Source organism: Corylus avellana, chromosome 4 (assembly GCF_965113065.1).
Source record: "Corylus avellana chromosome 4, dhCorAvel1.hap1.2, whole genome shotgun sequence".
Taxonomy (NCBI): Eukaryota; Viridiplantae; Streptophyta; class Magnoliopsida; order Fagales; family Betulaceae; genus Corylus; species Corylus avellana.
In genome coordinates, this window is record NC_142493.1 from 28,150,023 (window position 1) to 28,165,011 (window position 14,989).

General features: G+C 35.1%; 2 protein-coding genes across 4 annotated transcripts; both read right to left on the reverse strand.

Annotated features, from left to right (window-relative positions):
* Positions 1-449: 449 nt before the first annotated feature.
* PTAC5 (plastid transcriptionally active 5) lies at positions 450-6,482 on the reverse strand. 2 transcript variants are annotated; one of them, XM_059591509.2, is made up of 7 exons: positions 5,850-6,482; positions 4,012-4,107; positions 3,223-3,360; positions 1,918-2,140; positions 1,230-1,267; positions 1,041-1,109; positions 450-618 (listed from the first exon to the last, which is right to left on the reverse strand). In XM_059591509.2, exons 1-7 carry the CDS (start codon positions 6,423-6,425, stop codon positions 610-612), a joined length of 1,149 nt encoding a protein of 382 aa, XP_059447492.2. In that variant the 5' UTR covers positions 6,426-6,482; the 3' UTR covers positions 450-609. The 2 variants fall into 2 exon arrangements, with proteins under 2 accessions (XP_059447492.2, XP_059447490.2); XM_059591507.2 differs by lacking the exon at positions 450-618 and having other exon boundaries at positions 793-1,109.
* A 1,848-nt stretch (positions 6,483-8,330) lies between these two features.
* PMP (putative type 1 membrane protein) lies at positions 8,331-13,340 on the reverse strand. 2 transcript variants are annotated; one of them, XM_059592712.2, is made up of 12 exons: positions 13,151-13,340; positions 12,953-13,036; positions 11,997-12,092; positions 11,822-11,894; positions 11,607-11,708; positions 11,429-11,502; positions 11,198-11,305; positions 10,913-11,050; positions 10,078-10,183; positions 9,429-9,637; positions 8,866-8,974; positions 8,331-8,750 (listed from the first exon to the last, which is right to left on the reverse strand). In XM_059592712.2, the coding sequence occupies exons 1-11, from the start codon at positions 13,211-13,213 to the stop codon at positions 8,906-8,908; spliced, it is 1,122 nt and encodes a 373-aa protein (XP_059448695.2). In that variant the 5' UTR covers positions 13,214-13,340; the 3' UTR covers positions 8,331-8,750; positions 8,866-8,905. The 2 variants fall into 2 exon arrangements, with proteins under 2 accessions (XP_059448695.2, XP_059448694.2); XM_059592711.2 differs by having other exon boundaries at positions 13,145-13,339.
* Positions 13,341-14,989: the final 1,649 nt, after the last annotated feature.

Sequence of the window (14,989 nt, forward strand, 5' to 3'; positions counted from 1 at the left end):
ACTTTCTTTATATTTGTTTGGAATTGCTTTATCCCCCACTCCACCACCAATTACTTCCCCTCCTTTTCCTCCGTCAAAGTTAGGAGCAAAAGGAGCAAAAATGCGAATGTTAATAGCAATAATCGCATCCGCACCTACATAATACACTTTTAAGTATCCACATTCATGTGATTATTGCGTTTATTAAATGTGGTTGTTATTCACTATATGCATATGAGGAAATAGGCATTTTGGGCCTTGATATCATAATAAATGCTTCTAATAAATACAAAAAAACATTATCTATAGTTGAACACTATTATTCATAGTACACTTACTAATTTTTTTTAAATTTTTTTTTTTTTTTTTAACATGTTCGCACAAGAGGGGGAAGAGGAATTCGAACTTGTGACCTCCACTTCATTAAGTGTGGTCCCAACCGATTTAGCTACCTCTTGGGGATAGTACACTTACCAATTATTTTGCCATAAATTGCAAATCCGGCAAACATTAAAAACGAAAATATTCCAAAATTCAGAACATAACATAAAAGACAATTAAGTCGTAAGTGTAACACATTCATTAGTAGAGGTTGATGACAACGGATTTACGGCAAACCATGAATCCAAATCAGCACCCCTACAAGTACATATGATGAATCAATTAAATGTAAAATATAATAACAATTATATTAAAAGTAAAATATGACAAAATAATAATCTCTATTATTCTTCTAACCACATATGCGAATGCGGTTAACAAAAACCACTATCACACATACCCTTTATATATAATATATATTTAAGCTTCAAATTCAAAACCAACATCTATATATGATGATTACATCATAGTTTGCCACTTTATATATATATACCCACAGAATCTCACGACTGATGCTAAAGTACTACATTACAAGATCCTCCTCCATTTCTATCTCGCAAGTCATATCGTATTTAAAAAATCATGATGTTACGATACATGCTCTATAATATATAGAAACAGAGATGATGAAATGTGTATATAATTGTATGAGTCTAGATCATTGTTTTCCCTTCACATACATCGCAAATTGTATACCCAAGGCCCTCGCAATATGGGCAATTCGCTCCTTCATCTACCCACTCCAAAAACTGCATCACGGAATTTGATCATAAGATTTAGATCTCCAATCATGCTAGAAAAGATCAAACTGGAAAAGATAAAAAAAAAAAACAGGAAAAACATCTGAAGGATATCAGCAAGCCTCTTACCTGTTCTTCGATGTTTGGCTCCCCTGTTCCATCACATTCTGTAACAGACAAATCCAAGTCAGCTAATGGTGGAGATAAATGGAAGCTGGTCATTATAACCTCGGAGTTCAAATTTGAAACTCTAGTCATGTGAGGGGCACGCTTCTAAAATAGCTCTAATGGCATTTATATATGTACATTCAGATTGTTCTCTTCAAGTCAGTTTCACATGTACTCTGGTCGTTCAGACCTCTCAAACCTCATTATATTACGATTGAGTCATCACATCAATCCACATTTCCTAAGAAGTCATTCCAGGAAATAGAAAAGCCCGATCCAGATGGTTAATCGACACAGTTCATGCTATACATATGATTAACAGTGTACCGACCCATATGTCAATCCATTTCATCAAAGTCAAAACATCTTAAATCCCAGTTGCAAAATTTTTCTCATAGTAGACAAGCTACAGCTCCAAAACCGTGACTCAATACGCATCACATTGGTGACAAAAATCATATTCCTTCATGCTTGATATATATAATTTTCCACATTGGTAACACCAGAACTCTGCTATTAATTTAGCATCTATGGTTGGTCAAGGAGCACCTTCGGAGAATTTTCCTACTATCAAAAATATATTTTTCTCAAAAGATAAAGATTATTCTATTAAATATTGAGCTTAAACTGGGCAATGATAGTCATGTACCTGTGCACATTAGGCGGCCCTCTCCACGACAGGTAAGGCACTTTGTTGTAGCATCTTTTGTCTTGATCTTTCCTAGTCTAGAGGGTTCTTCCCACCGGTTCTCTCCTAGGAGAAAAACTCGGTGTTCGGACACCTCTACTTTTGTAACACCTTCTTTAACAACTTTCTGCTGAACCTCAGAAATTTCTGTTATAGAAGCAACTACAGCTCCATTTGCACCTTCCTAAAAAACAACAGTCCTTAACTACAAACAGAACTCAAATATTCACAATTTTCAGGTATGTACTTTGATTCCCTATTAATACAATACGAGTCTAATCAGATTTTTGAACACAAGATAAGTTCAAGTAACATAGTTTAAAAGAAAAGAAAATTGATAATTCATTTGGCATTAGCTAATAAGAGAGTTGATTGGGTTAACAATAAATAAAAGATGTAACCCTCCCTGTCACTAATCTGCTCAATATGCTAACATCACCATAAAACATATCCAGAAAAAGAAAAAAGAACTGATAAATCTGAACTATAAAAGTGAAGTCCTAACACTCCATGAAGTCCTAATTGGCCACAACAGCGGAGTCATGTCTGTGATATGTTACACTACAATTTGTTTTGTTGGGGAAGCAACATGTGGTGAGCATCCATTGCAAAACTATCAATCAAATGCATTCCTGCATAAGGCTAGGATAAAAAGCACATGGACATGGAGCAAGCTCCTTATGCTTAGTTAATTATCAGGTTTTATATATGCATGATGAGTCAAAATACTTTTTTTCAGGGCTTTTTTTTTTGGTTAGGGAAGGAAATGGAGGGGTGTTCAGGAAGAATCCACTTTCAAGATCGGCCATTTTTACTCATTTTGGGTCCTTACGCCAAATTCAGAGCAATATGCCCTTCCATTTGGTTTTCAAGCATTGATCTTTATTAAGACATCCAATGCTAAAACCTGTGAAGTAACAATTCTCTATATCAATTGCCAGCGGAGGAGACACAAAATAAAAGGTAGTTGTAAGGCAGTTGCAGTCTCATGTCATCTTCAACGCCAATCACCTTTTGAAATCTCAATAAACTGCAGATTGTATTTCCACCAGCGTGCTGCTTGAATAATCCAAACAGTTCAAATATGCATTCTTTATTGGGATTAGAATATCATCCATGTGCCATTGTGTGGCCACTAGAATAGCTATGTAACTTTCTGAAAGGCATTAGGGCCAAATATAGCAACCTAGTGAGAATTCAGCCCATTCCTTAATATAAGCACAATGATAAAATTAAAAACATTGCAGCAAATAGAGATGTCCATACCTTTGGTGAAACAGTCGCGGAACTCTCTTTCTGATCTGCATCTACGTTTGAACCAGTACCAACAATTTGGTGCCCCATATATAATCTTTCAAGCAGCTCTCCAGTCATTATCCCATCTTCAGGGGCACCTTGTGTGGCCTGTGAAGCAATATCACGTTCTATCAAAACTATGAGCCAGAGTCGAAATAAAGCATACGAAAGGAAACATTAAATTGTTTACATGATGTGGAACCAACAATAATCACAAAAATCACATTGTGAAAGTAGGGAAAAGAGAGGAGAGAGAAGCAAAAAAAGGGGGGAGCAAGAAAGAAGAAGCTAAAAGGGGGAAGAAAGAACGGAGAAGCTAAGGGGAGAGAAAGGGAGACGAGAATCAATTCCATGTATTTTTTATTCCATCAAAGTCTGCCTCTATTGAAATACAAAACACACTTTAATAGACTAATGACAAAACCCTAATCTGATTGACTTTGGGCAAAGCCCATTTATTAAATTACAAAAAATCACTGACCCTTGAAAATTAAATAAAACAAAAAGCTAAATACCATTAACCCAATTAACTAATAGGATCTAGATAAAATTACATGGACCAATATTACTAGAAAAAAAAAAAAAAAAAATAGAATTGATCCCTAAAATTAGATAAGGCTAAATTAAAGAAAAATTTGTGTCTCATCCCTTGCATCATTACATATCAGAGATTCTACTAGCGGAAGATTATTTTATCCTTGATGATTCTACAAATTTTTCACCTACCTAAATTACATAAAATTAAAATTTGCAACTTACTTGCCAGGTCTTCACGGCACTCTCAGTCCCACTTGAGAAACTGGAATATTCCATGTCTTCCTCACCTGAGTAAAATCCCAATTTTTGCAATGCTTCCTGTCATACTATGTTAGAACAAGTCAAAATACAAGATATGCTCCTCCTACGTTAGTAACACACTTGTGAGTTGTGACAGCATGGGGGCAAACATAGAACTAGAAGAACTACATGCATAAAACCCTGTAAGAAAGTTGGACTTTTCATTGACTGTACACCCAAAGATTTGAAATAGACATTTATACATGAATATTGACGATTGTACTGCACATGAGTATAATGCTCAGAGAAGATGCTTGAGAAATATGAAGGATTTTTTAATGCAAAAGAACAGTATCAAACAAAAGTTTTGTGTAAATAAAAAATTAATGTATATGTCATGATAAGAAGGATGATGTTTAAACTAATCTTAACCATCAAGTTTTATCATTATACATCAAACATTCCAGAATTTTTCAGAAGTAAAAAGTAACACATTATTTCATCTACAAGAAAATTAAAGCAAAAGCCCTAAATCTTATTCCATGGAATTGTTGATGACCCTCAAGTTCATCTTGAGTCAATGCCAAAATTCTCAGCAAATTGTAGCCTTTTTGAGGCTTCAAGAGTAACCAAAAATCCACATTAGTAAATGTTTCCATTCAAGGGCTTCATAACCCTATCTTTTAACCATTTCAGTGCATTTTCTGCTTTCTGTATTTCTTTCCTCAATAGAGACCTAGCTCTTACCATCAGAACCAGTATAGCTGGATGCTGATACATTACATTATTTATTACATCTCCAGTGTTACTAAAACAACCCCAAATGTCTAGTTCTCTAAATTTTAGAAAAAAAGGCAACATCTTTAGAATTCATTTGATGAATAATCCTTTTTTAATATAAACCAAATTGTTTTCGATGAAAATCTATATGAGGTCCGGCTTACTTTTTTAGCCCCTCAAAAGCACCTCTCTTCTTGGGATTATAGCTGTGGATGTAGCATGCATTGCATTCACCCATTTCATCTTCATTCCTAACATTAAGGAGATTGTATAATTTGGAAGTGCAATTTGAACACCTAAAAAGGGATTGCTCCATGATTTATCCATTTTCTTATTTTAGCATTTTGCTTAACAATATATTGGATCTTATTTCTAGTTTCCAAAAGAAACTACTTTAGTTGCATCAACTGTATATATCTGCCGCCAGTTAGTACACCAACTACCCAAGGTTCCACATTTTAGGATACTCCCATCTATCCACACTAGAATATTACACATCACTGGTACCTTCCATAAGCTCACTATGTTCTGGTATTTGTCAACAAGAACAACAATAACAACGCAAAACAACACTTCAATTAACGATGTCTAGCATATTGATATGTCCCAAAAAATATTTTCCTATATGCCAATTCTATACAAACGAAGGCCTTGGCTTAGGTGGTAAAGCAGACTTGCCAAGAAAACAAAAACAATGTAACAACCAAACTTCAACAATATTTGTATTTTGACCATCGAGTTAATAACACTTCTCATATATGTATGAATTATAGTCTACTTAATAAGTCCACTTAGTTGTACTTAATTACATTGCAGACACTGAAGTTTTGTATACTCAAGAACACAAATTATTCACCACGTAAATAATACTTATAGATATGTTCTTTTCTCAAAGCTTCCTAGTAAATATTTGCCGTCATAACACAATCCAATCGAAATCAAACAAACAAATATCATAAACATATATTTTATGCCAAAACATAACACAAAACACAAAAACTCGCCTTGTAATTTCATAGTAGTAGTGATTGCGAGCAGACCTGCATCGCTTGAACCTCGTCTCCTTCCGAACCCTTCCTCAGCGTCTTTCTCCTCTTCTTCTCTCCCTCCTCCGAAACCCTAACCACCTTCTCCTCCACCACCACCACTTCCTCCTCCTTCTCCTTCTCCTTCTCCAACAAAACCATCGGGGTCGCACTCGACCCGCTCTCCGCAATCAGACCCCTCTCCTTCAGCACCTGCAACAATCCAGCGATATTCGCGATGGTTTCGGATACCGACGCCCCTTGTATCGAATTCTGGTGTTCTAGGGCTTGGATTCTGAGCTTGAGGTCGGAGATTTCGTGGAGAAGGGCGTCGCGCTCGCGGTCCCAGCGTTGTTCCTCGCGGAGCCAGCGCTGCTCTTCACGGAGCCAGCGCTGTTCCTCGCGGAGCCATCGGACCTCTTCGCGGTCGGAATTGGAGGGGCTCGTGGAGTGGCAAATGTGGGATTTGAAGAGGGAGTGCGCGGATAGTTTGGGAATTGGGAATAAGAAGAGGGTGGAGTGCGGAAGAGAGTAGGGTTTGCGGTGAAGAGGGAGGTTCGGAGGGAGAGGGAGAGGGAGAGAGGAAGACATGGAAATGTGAGAGAGCGAGAGAGACTGAAGAAGAAGTACAAGTAGGAGTATTAGTGAGAAGAGGAGAAGACGATAGGTGTATTTTGATTGGTGTTTGAACCACACGTTTGGTACCAGGTGGCGGGAACCTAATCTGAACACAACGACCTGGCAAATGGTTCGGGTCGGGTTGGTTTGGATTAAAACAATCGCTCAACCCACAGTGATGAATCAAATGTCGTTATATTTTTCATTTAATTCAAGTGCTGGTTGGTTTTCAAATTTGTTCTTAATTTTTTTTTATTAAGTTTTATATATATAGGGCTTAAAAAATTATGCATAACCCTTCATTCATACTTCGGTCCCCAAACGAGAGATTATGATTTCGTCTTGTGATGTTGATCCATTTTTGCTCATGTTGTATGTCAAACAATGCAACTTTTTAAACTTTTCAGACCGAAGCTTGATTAATAGTATCATGTGCACATTTAAGTTTTTTTTACTATTATCTCTCATTTATAAGAATAGTCCAAGATAACTTTTAACTATGAGAATAATTTCTTTCATTGACAAAATACTAATTGATAAAATTATTGAATTTACTGTCTTAATTGGTTTTGGAGACTCTGGTGTTGAGAGTTCAGAGATGGGTAGGAGTTCGGTAGTGAGTGGTGGGTGTTGGGTTATAATTAATGAAAAAGTTCATAAGATTGATTTGAATTAAAGATACGGTATTTTCATCTACATTGTATTTGGTATTTTTACTTGATGTGTCAAGTTGGTAAAAATAAGTTTTACACCACATCCTAATTGAATTGGCTCTCTTTAGCTATATCACATATTAAGCAACTTTCTAGAGGAAAGGGGAGACAACAAAACTCACATTCTTAGAGACTAGTAAAAATACCTATCATGTAGACTTTAAATCAACTTTTTGCATGAGTAAGGCTATACACATCCTCATCCCTTCACTTTTATTTTCACTTTTTTATGTGGCTTTTAAAATTATTATTAGATCAAAATTTAATAATGATCCACCTCAATTTCAATAGTAATTTTAAATGCCACATAAAAGAGTATGCGTGAAAATAAAAGTGAGAAAGTAAGTGTATTTGTAGCATTATTGCTTTTTGCATTCCTCAACGAGGAGAGCAATCCCCATTGTATGGATCAATCACCTTAACTTAAAAATTATTTTTTAATTGTCAAGAAAGTGCTATTTTATTTTATTTTATTTAAGCTCCATTTATTTTGAAGTAAAATGTTTTTTTGTCAGAAATTTTTTTTTTTTAACAAAGTCTTGTAAATTTTTTTGGCATTTGGCTCTTACAAAAAATAAGCGACGGTAAAAAACAACCAACAACCTTCAACGGTGGCTTGGCAAAGGTCTAGCAAGATCCGACAATTTGAGAATGAGAAGCTCAAATATAAAAAATGGTTTTCAATTTTAAAAAAGGGAGATTATTTTCGCAAAATAATTAGATAAGTTTTTTTTTAGTCAAATTGAAAATATTTTTAGTTTGAATATTATTTTTCATCGTACCAAACACAGAAAAATATAAAAACTATTTTTTAAAAATTATTTTACGCCGAAATAAACAGAGCTTTAATATTTAATGGGCTGAGTCATATGTAAGCGATAAAGGTGAATGAAAAGGAGTTTCCGATGTTACAATGGCAAAATTAGAAAACAGATTTATACGTCGAGTCGTCAAGGGATCCCATCACTCAAGATTTATATGTCAAGGCCCAACAGCCACATAGAAAAAAGTTCAAAGTAGGATAGAATGGTATTGAAAATGTGTATATATATACAAGTAATGCTAAATATCATTTTTATGTCCCTTTTGTGTCATTCTCATTGGATCAAAATTCAATAGTAATCTATCACAAATCTAATAATGATTTTAAAGCTAACACAAGATGAATTCTAACATTACTATATATATTAGACAGCCACATTCATGTTGGAGGCCATAACTTTCTATAAGAGGTTTATATTGTTGCACATGCAAGGAAGATAACACTTATCATTGAGGAGAAATCAAAATCAAACTTGCATTTTCAGTATTCAGAATATGATAAAATAACACAGTATGGTCCCGAAGTTAACCCGCCAAAAGTAAATATCAACCCTGCATCCTCATACGTATATACCCAAATGCATATCATCACGGAATCACCTTAAATTCTCAGCAGTCTTCCTCCCCACCTTATGGTGCCTGCACTATGCTTTACATAAAAGAACCCTCTGTCCATTAAACAATAGATTTTCTACAAACCCAATTCTCATGGATCTAGCCGCCGATGCTTAAACAAAGAGAGCCTCTTATTAGCTAGAGCAACCTGTTCAATACCACAGAACAACTAAGGAACTGTATACATAAACTACATGGGCAGAGATAATGAAGCATCCACAAAACGGCCATGTAAGATAGGTTCAAGGGAGAACTGGTCCAACCTGGCAGTTGAAATGTCAACTAAGAAGCTCATTTTCAGGCTTAGTCGAGCTTGACATTAGAATACAGAAGGGTGTCCCTTGTGATGGGCATATTGACAAGGAAATATACCTGCAGAGAACAAAGACAAAACAAGAAAAGATGAAATGATAATCTTGTCAATCAATTATAAATGCTATCTACTTAACACCATTTGAGTTGAAAACATGTAGTCTATCTTATTGTCTAACTATCTACTATAACACTCCTATTGCAGCATCCAAGACTGGTTTTCTTTACAACAAGAGCCAGAGGATCAATGAGACATTCATTTAAAATGCAACTAACTTTTTCATTAGTATACAGTTAATTTTTTTTTCTTGTTCCCTCAAAATTAGAAACATTAAAGAATAACTTAACCATAAAGAGATATAAAGATTAAGACATCTGGGTTAGTAGCAAAATATGTCCTTGCGCAAGTGTGTGCATGCATACACACAGAGTGCTCTAACTTTTAACCAGCATTGATTTCCAAATTAACTTGAATAAAACATGGTGCTGGGCCATTAATAATATCAAATCTTACCCCCAAGAGAGTTGAAATGAGAAGAATAATTCCGGTGAGCCATGCAAGTATCCGTCTAACCAACAACACTTCTAGAACAGTCACATTATAGGAGTCTTTTGTTTCCACCAACCAGCGCGCTGACGGCTGAGAAGTAAACATTGTATTCAACATTTTGCCCGACTGTGCAGGAGGTGAACCATAAAAGAAGATGACTCCAACAATTTGACCTGCCATGTTATTAAGTGCCACTTATTTAAATGATAAATGAAAAAATAAAAATTTCAACCAATTTGAATTACAAAAAAGTAATCACTAATCAAAATCTAAAACATGGCAGATTGTTTCCCAGAAAATATTGGCTACAATCTTCCCAAGAAACAGGAATAGTTACTTCAAAAGAGATTAGCTTGTATGAAATTTGTGTTTGCATTCACAAGTTAGTTTCCAACCCCACCCATCCATATCAATAAAACACCAAGGTTATAGTAAAAACAAAACAAGAAAGCCTAGCACTGTCACAGTATGTGAAGCCTATAAGGTGAATTGGGAGTCTTATTAAATTAAATTGGCACCACCTCAATGAATTAATAAATCATCTTCGCATGGGAAGGTCAGAAAGCTATAGTTTAAGATTAACTAAGAATTTCAAATAACCAAGATAATTGACCTTTGTATGCTTCTTGGAATGAGTCAAACATCTTGGACAACGTAGCAAGTAATAGACCCATTCCATGCTTAGAAAAACCATCAGATCCATATTGGTCTTCCAAAGCCTGTTCAGATGTGAAATAAAAAAGAAAATGATGAAGAAGCTAAAATCAATTAATAATAGCATAACTAGTAGGCAATTTTTGACATGACCCACGAACCCAACACAAAATTAGCAGGCTAGATTTTAGTTTAATAAAATTCAGGTCAAACCGAGGCGACCCGATTAGACATGATTAATAAATGAGTCAATTTCGGGTCAACTCGCTTAATCCGGCTTATGTTTATGTTTTCTCAAGTGATGCTTATGTTTCTTTTTTTTGACAAATAAGTGTGTATTTTTCCATGAGATATCATCATCACATGCTTCTCAAGCACTGAAACGATAGGCCTCTCACATCTGTGTCTAAGTCTCCACACTTATATCCATGTTGGCAATTACATTTATGTTGAGCTCGCAAGAGGACGATGAACGAGCTTAAATCTTTTTCTTTAATACTCTTTATTTTTGGACAACTGCTTATATTTCTCTTTTGGTCTTAAGCTTTCATGATTTTATTGTTCTTTTTTCTTCTTTTAAGTATGCGTCTTCTCTTGTATACTTCTTGTGTACTTGGGAGCGCCTTACGCTTTTAATAATATTTCGATTACTTCTAGCTACTCGAACTCATATAACAACTAAGATATACAATAACAAACACTTATCAGCAGCAACTTAGATGGCATGGCATAACATCTATTTAAAATTTTGAAACAAAAAGAGGGGTCGGGAAGAGGGCGGGGGGATATGCCACCTTAATGCCATCAAAACAGCCTGTTATCAACTCAGCTGGACTTTGGGTACTTTGCACCAAATCTTCATGCAACTCGACTGCCCTTCTAAAATTGCGAGTGAGAGAGAGAAGACTCGCAGTAAACTCCCTGTCTGCTTTCTGAAAACAAATGGAATTTATTTTTCTCAATAATTAAGAGAAATGTAGTTATTAAAGAAAATAGCATCCTATACACATCTATCAATCATAAAATTGATGCACATACATAGAAAGAACATGATAAAAATTATAAAATCCTGAGTGAACCTTTGACATATGAAGATTCACAATGGAACCATCTGCCAACGGGATGGTTAACTCTCCATCTAATGGCTCCAAGGAATTAGCAACATAAGATCCACCCATCCAAGAAGCCTAAACAGAATGTAAAAGAGAAACCTAAGTTTTCAGATATGAAATCAAATGAAACAGAAGCATGAAAGAGATGATCAGCATAAAATGGAATATAAAATGAAGATAAGATCAGTCATGACTCACAAATTCACCAATTTCTTTGTGGGTATAATCTGCCAAGGGTTCATCCAGAGAAAACACGGAGACTATATTTTCATCTGTGTCAACTCATAAAAGTGATATGTGATGATTCAGATACGAAAAATTGTCATATTCTTACAATAACTACACCAATCATAAATGTCAACAAAAGATCAGGTACCTGGAAGTTGAATGTCAGCAGCTTTCTCTGAACCAAAAGAAACCTTTCTCCTAAAAGCACTGCTGAACTTGGCATTATCTGAGTTGACCACAAGCTCAGGATCTGCACATATAAAAACATCCATCTAACAACTAGGCAAACAAAATTATAATAATATGATAATAAACTGAGAGTTACAGTCGTCAAAAATGCATTTCGAAATCAAAAGCAGAGACCTGTTCCTCGGACTTCTAGCATAAAAACAGCATGGGGCCTATCAAATGGATTAGGCATGAGGACCTCATTTAACTGCAAAAGACAAACAATGTTATGAGCTGAACCTTCCAACACCAAAGACACAAAGGAACTCAAGAATTCTATTGTGCTTCAGCTAAATATTATTTCAATAACCTTAGATGAACCAGAGGCTGAAAGTGTTGGAGGTGGTGCAAAACCAAGCAAGACTGATATGGCAGCTCCGACTTCCGAAAGCAACATTGAATCAGGCTGTGAAGTGAAAAAATTGGTATAGATGGTGAGAAGATCATATAGTGAGGCGATAGGAGTATGAACAGCCCTTGTCTAAATCTTCCCCGACTAAGCATTCTACCTACTGAGTGTGACTAATTCATATGGTAAGAACACATATTTCCCAGCATCCATAAAATTCCATTATTATTATGAAAATATTTTATTAGCAATAAGGTGACAAACTACTATTTTTTTTGGATGAATGAATTTATATGAACACGGAACCAAGGATTACACCACATTCCAGCAACCAAGCTGGAACAACAGATGCTTTACAAAACCATCTAACATCAAACTAGCTAAAACAAACTACTTTTTATTGTATTTCAAAACTTAATCGATAGTTTTTCATATCTTTAACTTGTATCCCTGCCAAAAACCCAGGGTCTTTTCAGATTAAAATATAAAATTATTATTTTCAACTGTGTTTGCTACTAAAAGTTTTTTCACAGTAGCAGAACAATTATAAATAATGAATCTATCACCACAAGTTAACTGGAAAGCCATTGATGCCTAAAAATTATCCCATGGACACTGCTAAAATAAAACTAAGTTCAAATTTCGACTATCCCAGTTTGATTCTAAATTCCATGTCTATACCAAAATTAATAATTAATATACTTCCAGACCCTGCGATACACAAGCAGTTCAAATTCTTCAAAGTAAGATTCAAATTGACATTTCTTATTGCCAATTTCTACAGCTTCTCAGCAACCGAACAAAGAGCAATTGATAAAGCTAAAAGTTCAAAACAATGTCCAAAAACAACAACAACTATTGGTCTACATGAATTAGGGAAGAATAAATAGATTAAAAAATTAATAACAAGGAATTACCGCAACGACATCGTTAGATGATCTAGTGCGAAGAAATTGACGGGTTGAGCTATCGATGAAGAAAACAGAACCAGTATCTTGAGCCTGGATCAAAACCAACCAAATCGAACCATAGAATTATCAGATCCACAGCCATATCTGGAAATATACATACATATATTTAGGTGCATATTAGAGAGAGAGAGTACAAACCCTAACTTGCAAGAAGAGAAGAGAGGAGAGGAAAAGCAGGTAGACAATGATGCGAATGTGAGAATCCATTGTTGAGAGAGAGAGAGAGAGAGACTCAGAGAGTATGATCTGGTGGTTCTGGGAGGACGAAGAGGAGGAAGTTTCGTTACGGCTTGAGGCGAGCAAGGGACGTCGTTTACGTACGAACCGACGTCGTTTGTTTTAGCTTTTCTTTTCGTTTTTTGGTAAGGAAATTTGGAGTGGGCAATGGGTATCCAAACACTCAAATTTTCAGCCCATTGAATTAGGGCCTCTTTGGTGGTGTAATGTAATTCGAAAGGCTCTGTCGGTGTTGTGTATAGCATATAGTCCACTTGATCCAAACCATAATAACGTAAACAATAATTAGTATGATTTTTTTTTTTTTTTTTTGGCAAAAAAGGTTAAGGGTGCTTTTGGGAGTGCGTTTTTAAAAAAATAATCTGCGATTTTAAACCAAATCGCAACTTTAAGGTGTTTGGGATTGCGATTTTAAAAACGCAAATTTTAAAATCGCAGAAAAATCTGCGATTTCCATAAGCTGATTAGAGGGTGCTTATTTGAAAAAGTGCGAATTTAAAACAAAATCACGATTTCTATTAAAAATATATTTGGCGTAATAGTTACCTTTTTTAGAACGGGAATGAAAAAAATACTAAGAATACCAACCTAAAATATATTAAAACCCTTATTTTCTCTCTTTTTTTTTTTTCTTCATCCTCCTTGTCTTGTTCATCCTTATTGGTAATTTGGTCATGAAACCGCAATTATATGCTAATGTTATCCAAACACTCAATTGATAAAAAAAGTACTTTTTAGTATGTTTTACCAAACGCCTATGCGGTTTTAAAAAGTAACGATTTTAAAAACACAATTTTTAAAAACGCAATTTTTAAAATCGCACTTATTGAAATCGCACTCCCAAACGGGCCCTAAGCTAGAGAGATCAGAGATCAATTATGACTATTCTATTTAGGCATGACCATAGTAGTACCTACCCACTAGAAGTCGCACAGGAGGGCCTACATAGTGGGAACCACATGCGCTCCTTCAAGTCCGATTGAGTCATAGCTTGATCCAGCCTTACCAGGACATCAATAGGAATTCAAGATGGCTAATATTAATCAAGTATATGTGGGGATTCTTTATTGTGGAGATTCGAACCCACGCCCTAGTACATGCCTTGATCACTTTGAAATTTTCTTGGCTCATTGAACCACCACTCTTGATAGTAAACAATAATTAGTATGAGGTTACGAAAATGTATAAACAGTGGTATTTTATTTATAATGAATAAATAAATTAAAAGAGTAGCTTACAACAAGCTCAAATTTTAATTTAATTCATCATATCTATATATATATATATATATATATATATATATATTACCTGTGTTTTTATAATTGACAGAAGCTTCTCATCATGTAGATATCACTGGGAAACACGTCATTTATAGTAAATTAATTATGCACAACATATGATATGCAGTAAAGGCGGATTAATTGACAAGCATTAGCCAATTAAAAGTGAACGACAATCCACTGAATCTATCTTTTTTGCATTATTTATGTCCTTTCATCAAGAAATTAACTTCTTCTTACCTCAGCAAGCCCTTGATTTCAATTCCAAAACTTTCTTGTAAATGGTCTCCTCCACTACATGAGCTACCTAATCATTCAAGTAGTTTTAGAATATATATATATGGTGCACTAGCTAGCTAAGGAACCCATATTGGCTTGGTGAGTAAGTATGATGATTCAGACTAAATTAATAGTGGCCCGGCCCCCTTAATTTGTTCTATTGATTTATTTTTTAAGGGCAATTTTG